This window comes from Physella acuta, unplaced genomic scaffold (genome assembly GCF_028476545.2).
Source record: "Physella acuta isolate Inbredline_101_S28 unplaced genomic scaffold, ASM2847654v3 ptg001258l, whole genome shotgun sequence".
Classification (NCBI taxonomy): Eukaryota; Metazoa; Mollusca; class Gastropoda; family Physidae; genus Physella; species Physella acuta.
This window is the reverse complement of record NW_026732773.1, coordinates 40,730-59,733: the sequence shown is the minus strand read 5'-3', so window position 1 is coordinate 59,733 and position 19,004 is coordinate 40,730. Positions and strand designations below refer to the sequence as shown.

Sequence of the window (19,004 nt, the reverse complement as noted above, 5' to 3'; positions counted from 1 at the left end):
TGAGGCAATCTGTGTAATGTTGAGCAACAGGTAAACTGGGTCGAGTTTTTGTTGAAGGTCAAGGGCACAGTTTGTTTTGGTAGTTTGGTGCATAATACATTGCTAGCATCCACCCACGTTTCTATGACTAACTTTTGGTTTAAAGTATCCGGTAGGCTATGTTCTAGATTTTATTATTTAACTCTTCTTAATCTAATATTCTTACTAACTATTAGATCTAGATCTAGTTCTAACTAAAGTTAATAGGTCTACCAGACTCTAGTAAGTTTGTTAGTTTGTAAAAAAGTAAAGTAAAGTTTCCCTTTCAAACCTTACGGTCAATGGGGCAAGTCAAGTGGAGTTCACTTGTTTCTGTGACCTCAGCATATGAAGAGATACTGTGGTCAGCACTATGCCCAGCCGCATTTACTTTCCCTAACGTGAGTCAGGTACCCATCAGAGTTGGGTGGACTCAAGGACGGTCTACTCACTCTACTGACTTGAACCCGGATTCGAACTCGAGACTTACGGGTTAGGGTTAGCAGTCCAGCTAGTTTGTTAGTTTGTAGGCCTATAAAATTATTTAAATTAAAACTATAAAAAAAAATAATGTTATTACCTACCACTGAGTTTACCACTTCAGTACTCACTACTCAGTCACTACTGCTATCAACTATAGTACTATAGACCTACACTATTATACATATATACTTAGACTATAATACTATCAATTAAGTTTTTAAATATATAATATTATATAAATAGGTCTATACTACATCTAGTAGCCTATATACTATATAGTATATTATTATATACTATAGTTAACTATACTTAATACTACTAATAGTAATAGATCCTAATAGAAATATTAAATATAGTAGGCCTATACTTTAACTTAGATACTAGATAGTATCTAGTATCTAAGATACTAATTCTATCAAGAATTTCAGTTTCTTTCATTACTTAATGTATAAAATGCAAAAGTCTGATATCACACATATCACACTATTAGAAAGATACCCCCCACCCCCTTATCACATGGTCATCCGAAAATTACAAACCCAAACCCAACCCACAACAGATTAGAATTAGATTTATAATTACTCTATTATCAATTATCATTAGGTTTGACAACTTTTATAAATAACCAACATCGAACCAACAGGGGACACAGTACAATTTACCAGGAAAAAGTTTGATCATGTCTACAAAAGTTGCTGTGGTGAGTATTTTATATTTAGTGTCTTAGGGCCTAGACAGTAGTGTCACTGGCTTGGATGTGACTTGGAGTGGATACTGAGGGTGACACCCCCATCCATATAGTATAGCATTTTTGTTTTGATATCTCTCCCCTCCCTTTACTGTTTTTTTTATTTTAACTGAATAAAAATAAAATAATATTTTGAGATTACATGTTAGACATTTTTTAATGAAGTTCCACACTATTTTGTTGCCAGGTTACTGGAGCCAACAAAGGTCTGGGATTCGGAATTACCCGTGGACTGTGTAAGGCCTTTGAAGGGGATGTAATCCTTACTGGTAGGTAAAAAATATTCTTTGTTTTAGTTTTAATCTAAACACAAACACAAAATTTGATCCTACTACAAAATAAATATTCATAAAATACACACAAAAATGATACTCTTTTAAATCAGTAATTTTGTCATAAAAATGATACTCTTTTAAATCAGTAATTTTGTCATAAAAATGATACTCTTTTTAAATGAGTAATTTTGTCATAAAAATGATACTCTTTTAAATCAGTAATTTTGTCATAAAAATGATACTCTTTTTAAATCAGTAATTTTGTCATAAAAATGATACTCTTTTTAAATGAGTAATTTTGTCATAAAAATGATACTCTTTTAAATCAGTAATTTTGTCATAAAAATGATACTCTTTTAAATCAGTAATTTTGTCATAAAAATGATACTCTTTTTATTTAAATCAGTAATTTTGTCATAAAAATGATACTCTTTTTATTTAAATCAGTAATTTTGTCCTTTATTTACTTCAGCTCGGGATGAAGGCAGAGGGAAGGCTGCTGTAGCTGAACTTGAGAAAGAAGATCTGCAGCCAAAGTTCCACCAGCTGGATATCACAGACCACAAGAGCATTGTCAGGCTCAGGGACTTCCTGCAACAGAACTACGGAGGCCTGGACATCCTTGTCAACAACGCAGCCATCGCTTATGAATTTAATGTCAGTATGTTATTAAGACTCATAAAAATTTAAACCCTTTTTATGACGTTCCTTGTTTGTTTTTAACACTAGACATTCCATCTGTGTGTTTATTAAAAACAGAATCAGAAAATTTTAACCATAATTATCTGTTGAAACCTTTTAGAGTACTCCCTCTCCCCCTATTGCACAAGAAGCTCAAGAGGTTTGCAAGGTCAACTATTTTGGTACTCTAGATGTTTGCCAGGTGCTGTTCCCATTACTGAGGCCACATGCCAGGTTGGGTCAACATTAAAGTATCAAATTAGAATGTTTCACTTCTTTTAATTTAAAAAAAATTGCATTTTGTAATTGTGTGCAGGCTAATAGCTGATAAAAGGGTAGGGGTTATTTAGACTACTTTAAAGTGCATAAATGCTTTTATCTGGAAATTTTTTTACATGACTTTACTTTATGAAATTAGCGTACAAACAAATCTTTAAATTTTCTGCTGGAAAAATGCCTTTTTTTCCCATCAGAGTGTGCAATGTGTCTAGCATCAACTGTGAATTCTCTTTGTCTGAATACTCGGAGGAGTTGAAGGCCAAAGTCAGGAATCCTGACATCACTATGGATGGGGTGACAGCGCTGGTGCAGCAATTCATTGAGTGAGTTTTTTTTTATTTATCTGCATGATGTGTTGGTGTTTGTTAGTCTCATGTCAAGACAGGATGCTAGTGATGGATTCCTTGCGCACTGTTTACTCCGTGTATTGTGGGGATAGGGCAGGGGATTTTCAAACAGATGAACAATACAATATGAGATTATTAGTAGACATTGTGTCTGCAGAGTTTATTTAAACCACTGCCTGACTAGGGGTACAGAGGGTAATGAGTTTGAGAACCACAACATTATACATAAAGTAATGCATTAATATATATTTAATTAAAAAATCAAAATAAATTAACACTGACTAATTACTTTAAAATAAACACAAATTTAAAGTACTCAATCATGGATAAAAAAAAATATTCAGTCCTTGATAATGTGTCTGTGAATGAATTTCTCTGTGGAGAATATATTTTATGAGTTTCTCTGCGGAGAATATATTTTATGCGTTACTCAAGCCTGCTGATCATATACTGAATGTGTTTCCATTTATTGATTTCTACAGTGCCGCCCAGAAGAACCAGTTGAAAGAACAGGGCTTTGATATTTCTCCTTATGGCGTCTCTAAGATTGGAGTCAGCTTAATGACTCCACTGCAGCAGAAAGAGTTTGATGACAGAGGTGCTGAGGATATTGTTGTCAATGCTGTAAGTCTTTTGGGCGATTCAGTACTACCAAACATTTTAGACCAGGAATTTGGTTTTAGTTTTAGTCTTCAAGACTAGGACATGTAGCTGTTTAATGGTTTTTTTTGTAAAAGTTTAATATTTCTAGCTTGTTGGACATTAGTTTTTAGATAACTAAAATGATTACTATTATAATGAATGTTTATTTAAAATACAATCATCTAAATAAAATTACTTTGATAGACTTGATAAAAAGAAATATTTTTTAAAAAGATGATTAGATATGAAAACAATTTTAATTAATATTTAGTTATGTAGGCCTATATTAAGATGGGATGGTGTGGTGCTAACCCCAAAGTTTTATAAGCTTGCATCTCGGTTTAAGTCAATAGATTGTCCTTGGGTCCACTCAGCTCTGATGGGTACCTAACACAACATTAGGGAAAGTAAAGGCGGCTGGTCATAGTTTCTGACCACACCATCCCTTTATATGCTGAGGTCACAGAAACAGATGAACTCTACTACACTTGCCCCATGGACTGTCAGGTTCAAAAAGGGAACTTTTCTTTTTATTTTTATATTGAGAGTAAGTATGGTTGTTATTTTCTGTTTCTTGTCTACCTGTTTCACTTCAGTGTGACGTAGGACTGGTCAGTACTGACATGACAGGTGGAGCAGGGATGCCAATAGACCAAGGTCAGTGAACATAGGGTTAAATCAGATTTTTAACAGGCAGGCGCCAATCAAATTTACTTATGCAAGTCTCTGTCAATACACTTTAAAAATAACAACATGAAAAGGTAAAATCTTGTTTTCTATGAATGGAGTCCAACGAGAAAAGTCTCAAAGGTATTTGATAGGCCCATAAATTAATTTAAAAATCATGCACGGAGTAGTTACAATTAAAATGGTTATAAAATCCTGTCTGTCTGTCTGGTTTTTTTCCTACTTTACTAAAGATTGGATATATTTGATGTTTTTAATATTTTCGGTAACTAAATAAAAATTTAAAAAAAAGCAAAAACAATTTGGTTTTCACATGTAATGGCAACACAAACAATGGCATTCTGCTATTCGATAGGCCGCCATAAATTTTATTGTACACATTGTAAGCTAACAAAAGAAAAACTAGGTCATGGGGTTTAAATTTGCATTGTTATTTAAAAACTTGATCTGCAAAGTTTTGTAAACAAAAAAAAACTATAAAGTCAGAAATCGATCACGGAGTTCCTGTACAGCCAATCAATGTTTGTCTTACGAAAGTGAAACATTGGGTTATAACTTAGGCTTGATGAAAATAAATAGAAATGTATCCTTAAACTCAACAAATTATTTTCAAGTTCTCTGGATCTGCAACTTTTAAAGCATTGATTCTAAAAATATTAAATTTCTAAATTAATTTTAGGCTTAGGCTTAAGTTTTTATTTTTTATTATTTTTACTGTCCTAAATCTAAAAAAGCACATTTTTAATCCATGTCAACAACATTACGGAAGGATTCTCGTCAACTCGGTGGTGTCCATTAATATTTTCTGTTTTGATATAAAAAATTAATCTTGTTAGTATTCAAATCAATATCATGCACATAATCTTTTTTTAATAACTGTTAACATTTATACGATTATTAATTTGAACTGTTCCAAGTTCTCAGGCCATGTTTTCATAGATGTAACCAGCTGTTAGTTTTTACTTCTAAAATCTTCCTCAGGAGCCTCAACCCCTCTGTACTGCTGTTTGTTACCTCCAGATGTGGAGAGTCCCAGGGGAAAGTTCATCATGAACAAAAGAGTTTATGATTGGTTGAAAGTTTAAACAAGAGCTTGTTGGCCTCACACTTCTCATAACTATGCAGTATTAAACCAAGGCTTCACTGGATCTTTGGAAGCATTTAGTATTATTAATTACTTAACATAAATTTCTTGATTATAATCTATGCTATATGTTATCAAAACTTTGCAGTTATAGTGCCTTACTTAATGCTCAACAATGCCTAATTTTAGAAAGGACCATAAAATAATGTCACATAATAAAATGGTTATTTGCCTATTCAGGCAATGAATAATTGTATTTCTATTGTATATTAAAGAACAGCAACCCTTGCAGGTGACACCTAATGTTGCTAACAAAGCCAGCTGTTGATATCTAAGATGCCACCTTGCAAAAAAAAAATTTTCTATTGTAATTTAAGACTCTTACACTCAGTGTTTAGGTGGATAAAGTATTTCTAAAACAAAATAAGATTAAATATTGTCACAAAAATCACCTCTCGTATATGTAAAGCTATTGTCTCATCTTGTAAAAGTGTGACATTTTTTTTATGGCAAATTTTATCTAGTTTTTTGTAGAATCATCGTTAAATTAAGTTGTTTTGTAATCTTAACTGATTGCCTTTGTGACATTGTTGGCTATTTACTGTTTTGGTTTGTATTCATTGCATTTTTTTTGTTAGTCACAAGTTCTTTGACATTTGGAGCTTCTACACACTTTTTAAATGAATTATTACATTTTTAATTTCCTGATTAGGCCTCTATTTTGTCACTACAAAGAAATTGTTAAAAACCATAGCCAGGTTATACTAATTTATGTATGTAAATTTATACATATGTTGGATCACAATCTCAATTTGTTTGACTCTCACATTTTTTTGTTGTGTATTGATTTGCTATTTCAAGATACAAATGCAGAAGTTTTTTTTATTAACCTGCATATTAGTCTTTCGTTTCATTTTTTTCAAACTTTCACATGAGTTGGATAGAAATTGGCTTTTTTATTTACTTTGCTCAACTTTGCTCACATTTTTGTTTGCAGCTTTTTAAATGTTGAATATTTTAAAATTTTACATTTCGTTAATAATGACGTGTGTTGTAATTTTTTAATTAATTATAAGTCATTTATTTAGAGAGGACAGCAGTATTATTTTACCTGTCTGCTGTGTTGTCACGATGTTTGACAACATCAAAAGTAATGCAAAACTTTACCTCTGAGATAGATGTTAGCTATTTTAGTTGATTTATGTTGCACACATGTGATCCACCTTTGTTTTACACTTTTAGTTTCACCTTTATTATTAGACCTTGTGATATTGGTTACATTTTATTTACCTCATTAGCGTTGGCTTAGTTGTCTAATTATTTGGTTGATCATTCCATTCTATTTTTATATTTTAGTCATATTTAAAGATCTATAAGAAAGAAAATGCACACATTTGAATGAAGTAGTCAAAATATTTTTATTTGTATTGCTTCCCCTTAATTTTGTTTCTGTGTACAAATCTAGCTTTGTGAAATAAATGTTTTATGGTAGTGTTACATTTTTATGATTCTACATTTTATATTGGTGCTTTATACATACAAAGAAAGAAACATGTCTTATTTAAAGTTTTAAAAATTTCAAGTCATCTATTTCTTTTACATTTTTTAAAAATATTTTTTATTTTATTACAAGATTATGTAGAGTGCACAATATTTTAATTGTAGCTGTGATCCACTTCAAACCAAAACAATAAAATTTTAAAAATAAGGATGTTACATGTTTTATCTTCATTATACATTTCAGTCCATAAACTGTGTACTAAATTGTGTACTAAATACAGCTTTAGGCATAGATTTCAAGTTTGTTGTATAACCAGGAGATTGGTGAACACTGATATTTTTTGGCCTGTCGTAACCTTCAGAGTTAAAGCCACTTTATCATTCATTGAAACTACAACCATGAAAGACATTAGAAAAGGAAAAGTGTTAATAATAATAAATCTTTAAAATGATGATTTAACATACAACTAGGGTAACTCTGAATCCATCAAGCGCTTGGTTGGATCACTTCTCCTCTTTGTACCAGCTTGGCATCTCTATTTTAAAGTTGACCCAGTCCACGGGAACTTTGTCACGTAACATCTGACCTCTGGGGCTGGTGGTGCCAGCAGGTAGGGTGATGCAGTACATAGGTGTCACAACACCTGCAATACAACAGGTGTACATATGTATATTTTATACACACTTTTTTTGTTTATATTTTATACACACTTATTTTTTGTTTATATTTTATACACATTTATTTTTGGTTTATATTTTATACACACTTTTTTTTGTTTATATTTTATACACACTTATTTTTTGTTTATATTTTATACACATTTATTTTTTGTTTATATTTTATACACATTTATTTTTTGTTTATATTTTATACATATTTATTTTTGGTTTCTATTTTTTTATCCACATGTATTTTTGGTTGAAAACAGGACTATTTATAACACAGTTGTGGGCATAGGAAAGGATGGGACTGTGTGGCCATTACCGTGCCCGGCCACCTTTTATTTTACTGGACATGGCTGACAATATTAGCTGAAAGATTTAACCTGAAACTGTGGAAAGCTCCAAAAATTGCTTTTTAATATAATTTTTTTTAAATGTTTGGAATTTATCATTATAAAAATAAGCTGGATGTGCTCAGAATAATTTTTTGTATAAATATTTTAGTTTCCCACTTTCCTGACAGAAACTTTCAGTTTTCTACAATCCTAACAGATGGTTTTAGTTGAAAGGTACCAGTAACCAGGTAAATTGAGGACGGGATATGTCATAAAATAAACACATTTTTACCTTCAGCCACTGACAGCCCACCGCGATGTTTTGTCATGTCAGTACTGACATATCCTGGTGTGCACTAAGAAAAAAAATATTAACATAATTAATTGAAGCCATTCCCTGGACTTAATTTTGTTCACAAACAATGATGCTGTACATTATAGGGCTGGTAAGTAAATCACCAACCAGTTCTAAGGCTCAATAAAACCTGCATGAGCCATAGAACTGTTTATTGACCTACTAACCAGCCCTATAAGGCTTTGTCTAGGCTAGTTAAGTGAAAAGTCAGATCAGTTTAGGTAAAAGAGTTTAAAACAAAAAATATTTTTCACTAGACTTCTGTAACAGCCCAGTCTGATAGCTTGATTAATTGAACCTCGTTATAGATTAAACAACTTTAGAAAATATGGTTCATTCATAATAAACATCAATAAGAAAAAAAAATGAGTTTTCATTCAGGCTTATCAATTTTAGAGTCTGCAAGCTTAAACGGTCAGTACCCAACTGTACTCAAAAAATATCTGATTAGAATAAACAAAATTTATAAATTCATAACATCTTGAAATAAGTGACATCCTTCATGATTATGTATTTAAAAAAAACAGAAAAAAATTACAATATGTTTCTTACAGCGTTCACCAAGATGTCTTCCCTCCCCTGTTTATCCAGTTCCCATTGGTGAATGGCTGTCATGACTGTCAGCCCAATCTTAGGAAAGCCGTACGAATCTTGGGGGAAACCTTGCTGTAAAAATGTGTCGTCCTTTGCCGCTCTAAATTTTTAAAACAGAGTTCATTCCCCTCTATCAAATGTTTGAAATCTCATATTGTTAAAGTATAAATTAACTTTCTTTCTTGAAAATTCATTAATTTTGAATAAATATTTCAGATGATTGAAGATACAAATGTCTGATAATAGACTCATTTAATCAGAGTTATGTTTTAATCAATGAGAACATTAAGGACTAAACTTTCGCTTACTGAATAAACTGGTTCATGATTGCTGAGAGCTCTTCAATCTCGAGGTCTGGTTTGGTAAGTCTGGCCACAATCTCTGGTGAACACTGTTGTACGGCCATACTGGATGCCATACTTGATATATTACAAACTCTGTACATTATATCAATTTTCTTATTAATTGTTAACAAAAGTCAATACTTTATTGCTATGTAAAAGCAAAAATTAAATTCAAAGTTTAAAAATCAATCAGCTGGTTATTAACTCTTTTTTAAATTGTTGACCAAAATCTAAATTATTGTATTCAGTTTTTTAAGAAAAATTTATTTGCTATATTTTCAAGGGAGATAACCAAACGTTAACTGATTATTAATGTGTACAAATGTAGGAAGAACCATGTTTAAAAAATATTTTAAAACATCTCTCCAAATGGACACAATATGTAGTTAATAATTCAATATTTCTTTTAAAAACTGATCGTTCTAACGAAAGAAAAGGACATATGATGCATCACCTATTCACTTCTTTAATTGTGATCACCCCATTTGTTTTTGGGTAACTCTACTACACCTACCAAGGTAGTGGTAGTTTGAAGCCTAGAAAACCAACTTCACTAGAATCTAGATACCAACCTAGCATTAGCTTACCTAGCATTAGATCTCAAGATTGGCATCAAAATATTGCTGCATGCCAGATTGTCAAAATAGTTGACTTGGACAGTTTTTTCTACCCTCTCAGCAAAAGATAAGCTTGTATCCTCCGTTAAGGGTAATGATAGATTAGTAATATACAATATAGATATACATGCAATATAAAAAGAACAATTTTATGATGATTAATTTGTTCATTTGATGAAGTACCTACTCATAAAGTGAAATAAATAACATTGATTCTTATTTATTAACTAAAAACAAATTTTACAATTTTTTATCTAATATTGTTGGCTTTTTGGTTAGTTTATTTTAATGTTAACTAATGCTACTTATAAAAGGTCAAAATCCAAATATTTTTAAGAATGCATGAGATTTATCAGTTTTTATTATGATTAACAATATTTAACATATTCATGATGAATATTATTTTACAGATTTACAGAATTTTTTTTTCCAGACATTCATAAGTTAGCCTATTTAATTAGTTGTAATATATTATATTGATCTTCTACTTGTTCTTCTGCGTTCCTAATTTAGTAATATTGATCTGTTTTTTTTCATTTCTAAAATTATATATATATATATACATATATATATATATATATATATATATATATATATATATATATATATATATATATATATATATATATATATATATATATATGTATACATGTATAAATATAAATATAAATATAAATATATATATATATATATATATATATATATATATATATATATATATATATATATATATATATATATATATATATATATATATATATGTATATATATATATATATATATATATGTATATATATATGTATGTATATATATTCAGGATTATACAAAATCATAATATGTTAGCCATAATTGACTGATAGATTCAGCACTAATCAAGAATGGTTTATCTGCATACCTTCAATGCTATACCAGCATTGTTGACTAAAACATCCAATCCACCATAATTCTTCAACAGGAAGTCCCTGAGTTGTTTTATACTGCTATGGTCACTGATGTCCAGCGGGTGAAACTTGGGCTTCAAACCCTCCCTCTCCAGCTCCTCTACAGCTGCACGGCCTTTCACTTCATCTCTTGCTGGCAAATTTTTGTCACATATCACTTTATATGGTCACGGTCATGTTTGTCACATATCACTTTTTAAAGTCATTGTCAAATTGTTGTCACATATCATTTTTTTCAAGTCATTGTGACTTTTTTGCCACAAATTTTTAAGGTCACAGTCATATTTGTCACATAACACTTTTTAAAATCAAGGTCACATGTTTGTCAAAAATCAGTTTTTAAGGTCATAATCATGTTTGTCACATTTCACTTTTAAAGTCAAAATCAAATTTCTGTCACATATTACGTTTTAAAGTAATGGTCAAACTTTTGTCACAAAGCACTTTTTAAAGTCATTGTCAATTTTTTTTAACTTATAATTTTTTAAAGGTCACTGTCAGAAATTAAAAATATTGTGTAATATTTTGCTAATATCACTTTATAAAAATCATTAATTAGCAAATAGATGATCCTCTATAGCTTAAATCAGGGGTCTCCAAACTTTTCAGTCCGAGGGCCGCATTAACTATAAAATTTCAGTTCGGGGGCCGGTTTCTTCCAGGCATGTCTTTGATTTTTCTGGACAAAGTTCCTCAGCCATCAACAACAAATGTTTTTTTCCGTGGACAAAATGATCTCCGCGGGCCGTAGTTTGGAGACACCTGGCTTAAATAATAATTTTTGCTGATTACTTTTACAATTTACGACCTCCCAAGACTTACAACCTAACTACACTTTGTACACACCGCGATTGGAGTAATGAAAAATTCGCCTTTTTTCTATAATAGCCAAATAATAAGACAAACCAAAAAAAAATATTTCATTATTGATTTTTTTTTAAAAAGTATATGTAATATTTCTTATTCGTACATCCCCCACTTCCCCATTCATAACACTCGGTAACAAGTTAGAAAAATTAGCACCCCCCCACCCCCATACACACACACAGTGTATGACTTAAGCTAAGGAAGACCACTTATGATAAGATATATGTAATAATATTTTGGGTGATATCTTGTCCAAGGCCAAGGTAAACTTAAATTAGGGCTATGTACGTTTCTATCTGTTAATCAACTAAGAAAACGTTTAAGTGGTGTGCATAGGGACCTACCCATGTTATACAAAGTATTCACTATCTTACCGTTTTAATTTTGTGTGGATGATAGACACACTCGACGCATATGAAATTTGATTAGGATATGATTTTGTCAGTGCGGACGATAGAACTAGCGGCCGATGACAGTTCAAATACCCCAGAGCGGGATAACACGTATCGGTATCGTGATATTTCTATATGGTAAAAACCCTGAACACACATACGTCACGAATCGTGTCAACGCCACCTACACAGGCGCGCGTTGATCGTGTGTATTCGTGCTGTGACGAACCAACTTTTTACTTGTATATCGTGGCCTAGTAGTCGTCTTGTGACTGTCATGGTGATATGTCGTGTGATTTCTTTCTTAATATTTTAATCCTTTCATACTATGTCCTGTACATAAAACATGGTCGGACTAATATGTACAAAATGGATTCAAATGCATGCAGTGTTTCTTACAACAATCTCTTCGGGGAGGTTCAGACCTCCCCCCCCCCCCGAAGAAAGTCTAATGTTCATTTTGGGTACCAGTAAAACCAGAGGCATAGCGAGGGGGGGGCAGGGGGTGCGGACCGCACTGGGTGACACCACTTAGGGGGGGGGGGTGACACCAAGGCAAAAAATAGCAAAATATATAGAGAAAAATGATAATTCCACTTAATTAAGTGATTAATTCGAGTGTTAAATAGTCTTTTAAGAGGTGCAAATCGAATGTTTGAGGGGGGGGGGTGCAAATCGAAAATTGAGAGTTTGTTCCCGGGTCGCTACGCCTCTGGGGGGGGGGGGGGTGGCGCCATTACGTGCCGCACCGGGTGATACCCGACCTCGCTACGCCACTGAGTAAAACATATACTTATGTTTTGAAAATCATATTTTATTTTTAATATTAAGAAGGGTTCGGTGAACGAGTTTACGAAGTTGGTGGGGCTCGGTGCCTACAGAAAGATTAATTAGGAGCCATGCTCAGTGTTTATTGTTGAAAATAAATAGTTGGAATGGTCTTACAATAAATATTAGTTACTTCCCATTTAAACATTAAGAAGTCCAAGGGAAAACACCTATTACTAAGTTTCAAAGATTAGTTTAAAATGTAAATTGATTGAATAGTGATTGAAAAAAATGTGAATTTTTATTTATTTATAAAAAATATATTTATAGAAAATGTTATTATACTTTTTTTAGCCTTTACATTTAATTGATTTTAGAATCATCATTTGTTCTGTGTTTTAATTTTTACTGAAAACCAATAGCCCAGTTACATTTTTGATGTATAGAAGTTAAGATACTCATCATTGGAAGTTATTTATTAATCTGAGACGCTTGACTTATTTATTCCTTCTGATATTGAGTACCCCGAATGATAACCCCACAATCCCTTTAACTGTTCCAACGACCCCACCACCCACAGCAACACCAATATCCAGAACTTATTTAAAGTTCTAAATCTTGTCTCTTTCCCCTCATCTTTCACACTGCAACCTTTTGAAAACTCAATGCGACCACTACAACACCTTTCAACTAGTAAACTTAATTTGTTTCCCTACATAGAAAATGCTTCACTGTCCCATTGACTCTCTCTGAAAAATTTCCTTTCCTCTACCCACCCAACTTTCATTTGACCTTCACCCCTTTTACTGTCATCCTTTGCAATTTTTTTTTATAATCAAATACATGACATCATGTAAATATTCATTATGTACATTTGCAAAACCTTTCGTTTTCATTTGATGTTCAAAATTATGTTAAAAAATTTGATGTTGATGTACTTGTTTAATTGCAAATAAAAGTATTAAAAAAAAATATTAAAAAAATAAAAAAAATGGGCCGCATTTACTTTTAAATACAAATGTACACCTCCGGATGAGGGGTAGGGGTGACACCAAACAAAAAATGTGTTTATTACAAAGCAAAATATTCTTTATCGAGTTAGATTAATTCTAAGCGATAAACACAACGGGGGGGGGGGGGAAATTATGTTGATGCACGATTCAAATTGTACACCAGTAAAATAAATGCCAAATGATATAAGAAGCTGTTGGGGTCGGTACACAAAATGGTTAAGAACCACTGACACTGATATAGATAGTTGGTCAGCTGTTTGAACTACTTTACCTGTAAGAAACACATCCCCGTCAAACTGGCTACACAGAGTTCGCACTATTCCCAGCCCTATGCCCCGATTAGCCCCCGTCACCTGTGGGGAGTAGAAGAATTAATTTTACAACAACAAAAACAACAACAAACATCGATACCGACAACAACAAAAACAACATCAAACATCGATACCTACAACAACAAAAACAACAATACACATCAATACCGACAACAACAAAAACAACAACAAACATCGATACCGACAACAACGAACATCAATACCGACAAAAACAACAACAAACATCAATACCGACAACAACAAAAACAACAACTAACATCAATACCGACAAAAACAACAACAAACATCAATACCGACAACAACAAAAACAACAACTAACATCAATACCGACAACAACAAAAACAGTAGGGACTAGTTTTTATTAGACTAGGGCTAGTCAAACAACGAATCTTCAGGTTCGTAAAAATAATTGATAACAGCGAATATTTGCTAAGGGCCGATCACTCGCTGACCAACTCTTGTTCAAACGTTCAATAAACATAACATAGACACAAAACGTTGAAAAAAAGGTATTTTTATATAGGTGAACGCGCAAATTTATAACTGGGAAAAAAAGTATTAATGGTTATTTTCTTTTTTAATTTAAAAAGCAAATTGGAGATTTTTTTTTCGTAAATAGTAATAGAAAATTAATCATATAATGTTGAATGAAAGCAGTAAATAGTTTAAAAAGAAATCGATGTTAAATTATTTTTTTTTAATTTTACTTTTGAAGAGAGTAGTATGCTGATGTGTGACGTCATTTTAGGCTTTTTGTAGCGATGTGTGACTATGGGGATGGGCTATAATTTAAAACAAAACCGTGCAGTCATATATATATATATATATATATACTAGCCGTCCCGGCCAGGCCCTGCTCTGGCTTCTGTGAAAAACCTTTCTGTTAAAGACCATTACCTGTGTGTTTAGTAATCATCATAAACCCGGCATTGCCCACCCAAACCACAACCAACCAAAACCAAAACAACAAAACGCAAACATAACGCTAACACAATTACAAATACAAACGAAAACAAAAACCTAACAACAAACCCAACCACAACCACAAACACCAATACAAACACAAAGAAAAAACAAACAAAAAAGCAAACGAAAACAAAAACCTAACAACATACCCAACCACAACCACAAACACCAATACCAACACAAAAAAACAACGAAAAAGCAAACGAAAACAAACCAAATCCAAACACAAAACCAACCAAAAACACAAATACAAACCCAAAGAAAAAAACACAAACAAAAACGAAAAAAGAAAGAACAAAAACGAACCAAATCAAAACGCAACCACTAACGCAAACCCACCTAAACACAAAGAAAACACTAACGCGAACATAAACGCCCGGGGCGGAATCACCTGTTTTAGCTTAATGAACGACTATAGTACCCCAACTTATTCATAGTCTTTTGCACTCACTTAAACGAACGCGCCTGTTTCAATTTGATGAACAATTATAATACTCCAAGCTTATCCGGAAAATACCTACAACATTTGCACTTGATCAATCCCCGCTAATTATGTAATTATTTTTTTTTCCCAACACCAAAACAAAGTAATTAAAAATTAAATTATTTTCCACAAAATGCAATGGTTTTATAAAGGGAAGTAATTGTGTTTTCCTAATTTAACAAAGGGAAGTAAGTGCTATAGGACTAAATAAAGACATAATTAGAATTGTTGTAAAAGATGATATTTTTTTAAAACTTGTGTTTAATAAACATGCCGAAAATTATTACTTTCAGTTTGATAAATGAAAATTATTTCCCAAAACTTTCAATATTAATTTTTTAACTCATAAATGTAGACTGTAAGGACTTTAATTATCTAACACTTAAATCCATCGAAGACCAACGACAAACATATGTTTTACATACAGAACTGAGCTTTATATATTAGATATATATATATATATATATATATATATATATATATATATATATATATATATATATATATATATATAAATGATTCCTTTAGCTTGTTAGTTTGTTATATAATGTTTGTTGGATTTAGACTGCCGTTATGAGCAGACGAGGATAGCTATGTGTAGTGTGCAGTGTTTATTCCAGACTTTTTTTCCGGACGGGGGGGGGACACTTAACATTTTCGGGGACAGACACTGGTTAAAGTATGTATTTTATATAAATTCCATTTCGTTGGGGGGGGGGGGCTGTACTTTCTTCTGGTTATGTGACATTAAATACAAGAATATGTTTACATAAGTTCTCGGCCTATGAGGATCTACATGTTCATATATCATACAGAATATGGTTTAGAACTAGCAGCTTGATTAACAATACAGAGATATAATCTAAACGCTAATGAAATCATTTCTATTTATATGTCTTATTTCAGACGAGACCGGCATACTCGTGACGCTGGTAATAACCGCAACATGTGTGGCATAAATCTATCTATATAAAAACAATGTATGTGTGTGTGTGTGTGTGTTTGTTTGTTTGTTTGTCTTTTACGCTTTGCTACATCTTTCATCTGATCCCAATGAAACTTTGGAAAGTTGTTGAGAATACTCCTGGGGAGGTTTATTCCAAAAATTAAAATTTCAATATTCGCAGGGGTGGCGCCCCGGCAGGGCGAGATTTGTTTTTTCTCAAAATACGGTATATAAAAAATAAAAGTCGATTGCGGTTTGACACCATCATCCAATCGCCATTAAACTTTGGGGAGTTGATTAGAACACTTCAGGGGAGGTTTCTGCACACAAAAAAACTTTTAATTTCGCAAGGGCGGCGCCCCGGGAGGGTGCGATTTTTTTCTCTTTATACGGCATATAAAAAATAAAAGTCGAATGCGGTCTGACACTGTTTACTCGAGTGCTATGAAACTTTAAGGAGTTGATGAGAATACTCCCGGGAAGGTTTCTGTTAACAAAATAATTAAAATTCGATATGAGCGGCACCCGGGAGGGGGCGATTTTCGTCAATACACAATTTGGCGCCCAGAGTTTCATAGCGGCTATGTTAGCACTTGGCATCCGTTAATCGTGTTTCATACATAGCGGGTAAGGGACTACTATATTCAGGTTGCCCTGCGAGCACTATGGCGCCTCTGCGGTAGTGTAATCGGGGGCTCCCGAGAGCGCCCCTCTACGTCCCTGACACATGGGTGGTCTCCGATGTGTGATCGAACTCATTATTTCGGCAAGTGATTAACGTACACTCAATGTTTTCATGCGGTAGTGTAGGTAAACTTGTGTCCCGATATTTATGATCCAAGCGCAGGCATTGTTTACATTTAAATAACTCAGTTTTAGAAAACAAGGTCACGCGTCTAAGAACATAGGATTGGTAACGCATTCATCAAACACTTCTTATATATTTCGTCAGACTTACTTCTATCCCCGCGGCAACCAGTGTTTCTTCCAGACTTTTTTTCTCCGGGGGGGGGGGGGGAGGACACTGTTAAAAGTATACATTTTCTATATAAATTTCATTTCGTTCGGGGGGGGGGGGGGGCGGTAGACTTTCTTCGGGGGGGGGGGGGGGGCTCTGCCCTCCCCGACGAGATGCCTGGAAGAAACTCTGGCGGCAACGCGCGGGGACTGGTACAAGTGGTACGCTAGTAAATAAATAAAATACATAGTTCTTCATCTACTGTTATAGGCTGATACATACGTCACTGGTGAGATCACCGCAAGAACAATTATGAATTAAAGACAATCACAAGTACATTGGCCGGTTGACATAGTTTACATCTTTTAATTTAATTATAATAAGTGGATAAAACATTAAAAGGCGATAACTTATGTTTAGCAAGATTTTTTTTACTTAAATTAACCTGCTGCACTTTAACCCTTGACCTTTCTAGAGTATTACTACACTGAAAAAGTAGGTTAAATGAGTGCAAACTGAAGATTTGTTAAAGTTAAAGTGTTAAAAATGTGAATCACTTACCACGGCTACTTTTTTGCTCATTACTAACTCTTAACGCTTATATCTGCAACTATTTAATCCCTTAATTCAGAGAATTTAAAGGCTTCACGGCACCAACACCAAGTAAAATCTACCTGATATCGATATCTAGACCGCAGTTAGTCCTGCTTATATTCGAAAGATAAACTCGAATGCTTTTGAATGTTTTGGTCAGAGTTACTGGCCCTAACTAGATCTAGATCTAGACTAGATATACATGATACATGCAGATTCTAGGCCTAAGTGATTAAGTCAGAGCGTTAAATGATTATGAACGCCCAGCCTACCACTGATAAATAACACCATCAGAGGCGTAGCGAGGGGGGGGGGGTGCGGACCGCACCGGGTGACACCATTTAGGAGGGTGACACCAAGGCAAAAAATAGTAAAATATATAGAGAAAAATTTGAGAGGGGGGGTGCAAATCGAAAGTTTGAGGGGGGGGGGTACAAATCAAAAATTGAAAGTTTGTCCCCGGGAAGAGTCGCTACGCCTCTAGGGGGGGGGGGGGGGCGATACCATTAAGTGCCGCACCTGGTGACACCCGACCTCGCTACGCCACTGAACACCATCATTTAGTAGAACTTAGTTATGTTTTTGCGTTCATAGTAATCTAGATCTAGTCTAAATTTTATTTGATTGTACGCATTTTAGGGAACTAAAAAATGTTTCATAAAGATCTGAGAGACATAATTACACACACAAATACAAGTTATAATAGGTGGTTTATTTGTGCATCGCAACACAGTGTGTTTTAATAGTTTTAGAGAAGGGAGAATGGTTGTGAAACTTACGCTTATTTGGCTACATAAAACAAATTTTACCCCCCCCCCCTCTCCCCAACGACCGTAGTCAGACTTCGTCCCGAAATTTCAGACCCCACCCTTAATTGACGGCACAACCCCATATTTATTTATTTTTCAACAAGAACTTTGTTTAAATATTTAGCGCGTTTTGGTCAAGATTAGACTTATCGATGAATTTGAGAACCGTGACTTGCAAAAAAATGTTAAAAATCGATCCAGCAATAAACGGGTTGATCGATGTATAGGTCAACTAGATTCTAGATGGATAACCAAAGCACTAAATTTGGTGCAAATAATTTA

General features: G+C 33.3%; 2 protein-coding genes across 3 annotated transcripts; one reads left to right on the top strand and one right to left on the bottom strand.

The window, feature by feature from the left end:
- Positions 1–6,689, top strand: LOC131957704 (carbonyl reductase [NADPH] 1). The gene is made up of 9 exons (XM_059322450.1): positions 1–151; positions 1,105–1,201; positions 1,437–1,518; positions 1,997–2,181; positions 2,327–2,439; positions 2,679–2,807; positions 3,314–3,455; positions 4,070–4,130; positions 5,142–6,689. Exons 2-9 carry the CDS (start codon positions 1,181–1,183, stop codon positions 5,243–5,245), a joined length of 837 nt encoding a protein of 278 aa, XP_059178433.1. The 5' UTR covers positions 1–151; positions 1,105–1,180; the 3' UTR covers positions 5,246–6,689.
- Positions 6,690–6,799: 110 nt separating this feature from the next.
- On the bottom strand, positions 6,800–18,093 carry LOC131957703 (carbonyl reductase [NADPH] 3). 2 transcript variants are annotated; one of them, XM_059322449.1, is made up of 8 exons: positions 17,881–18,093; positions 13,905–13,986; positions 10,548–10,726; positions 9,623–9,732; positions 9,000–9,128; positions 8,650–8,791; positions 8,035–8,098; positions 6,800–7,388 (listed from the first exon to the last, which is right to left on the bottom strand). In XM_059322449.1, the coding sequence occupies exons 1-8, from the start codon at positions 17,899–17,901 to the stop codon at positions 7,249–7,251; spliced, it is 867 nt and encodes a 288-aa protein (XP_059178432.1). In that variant the 5' UTR covers positions 17,902–18,093; the 3' UTR covers positions 6,800–7,248. The 2 variants fall into 2 exon arrangements, with proteins under 2 accessions (XP_059178432.1, XP_059178430.1); XM_059322447.1 differs by having other exon boundaries at positions 9,623–9,736; positions 10,549–10,726.
- Positions 18,094–19,004: the final 911 nt, after the last annotated feature.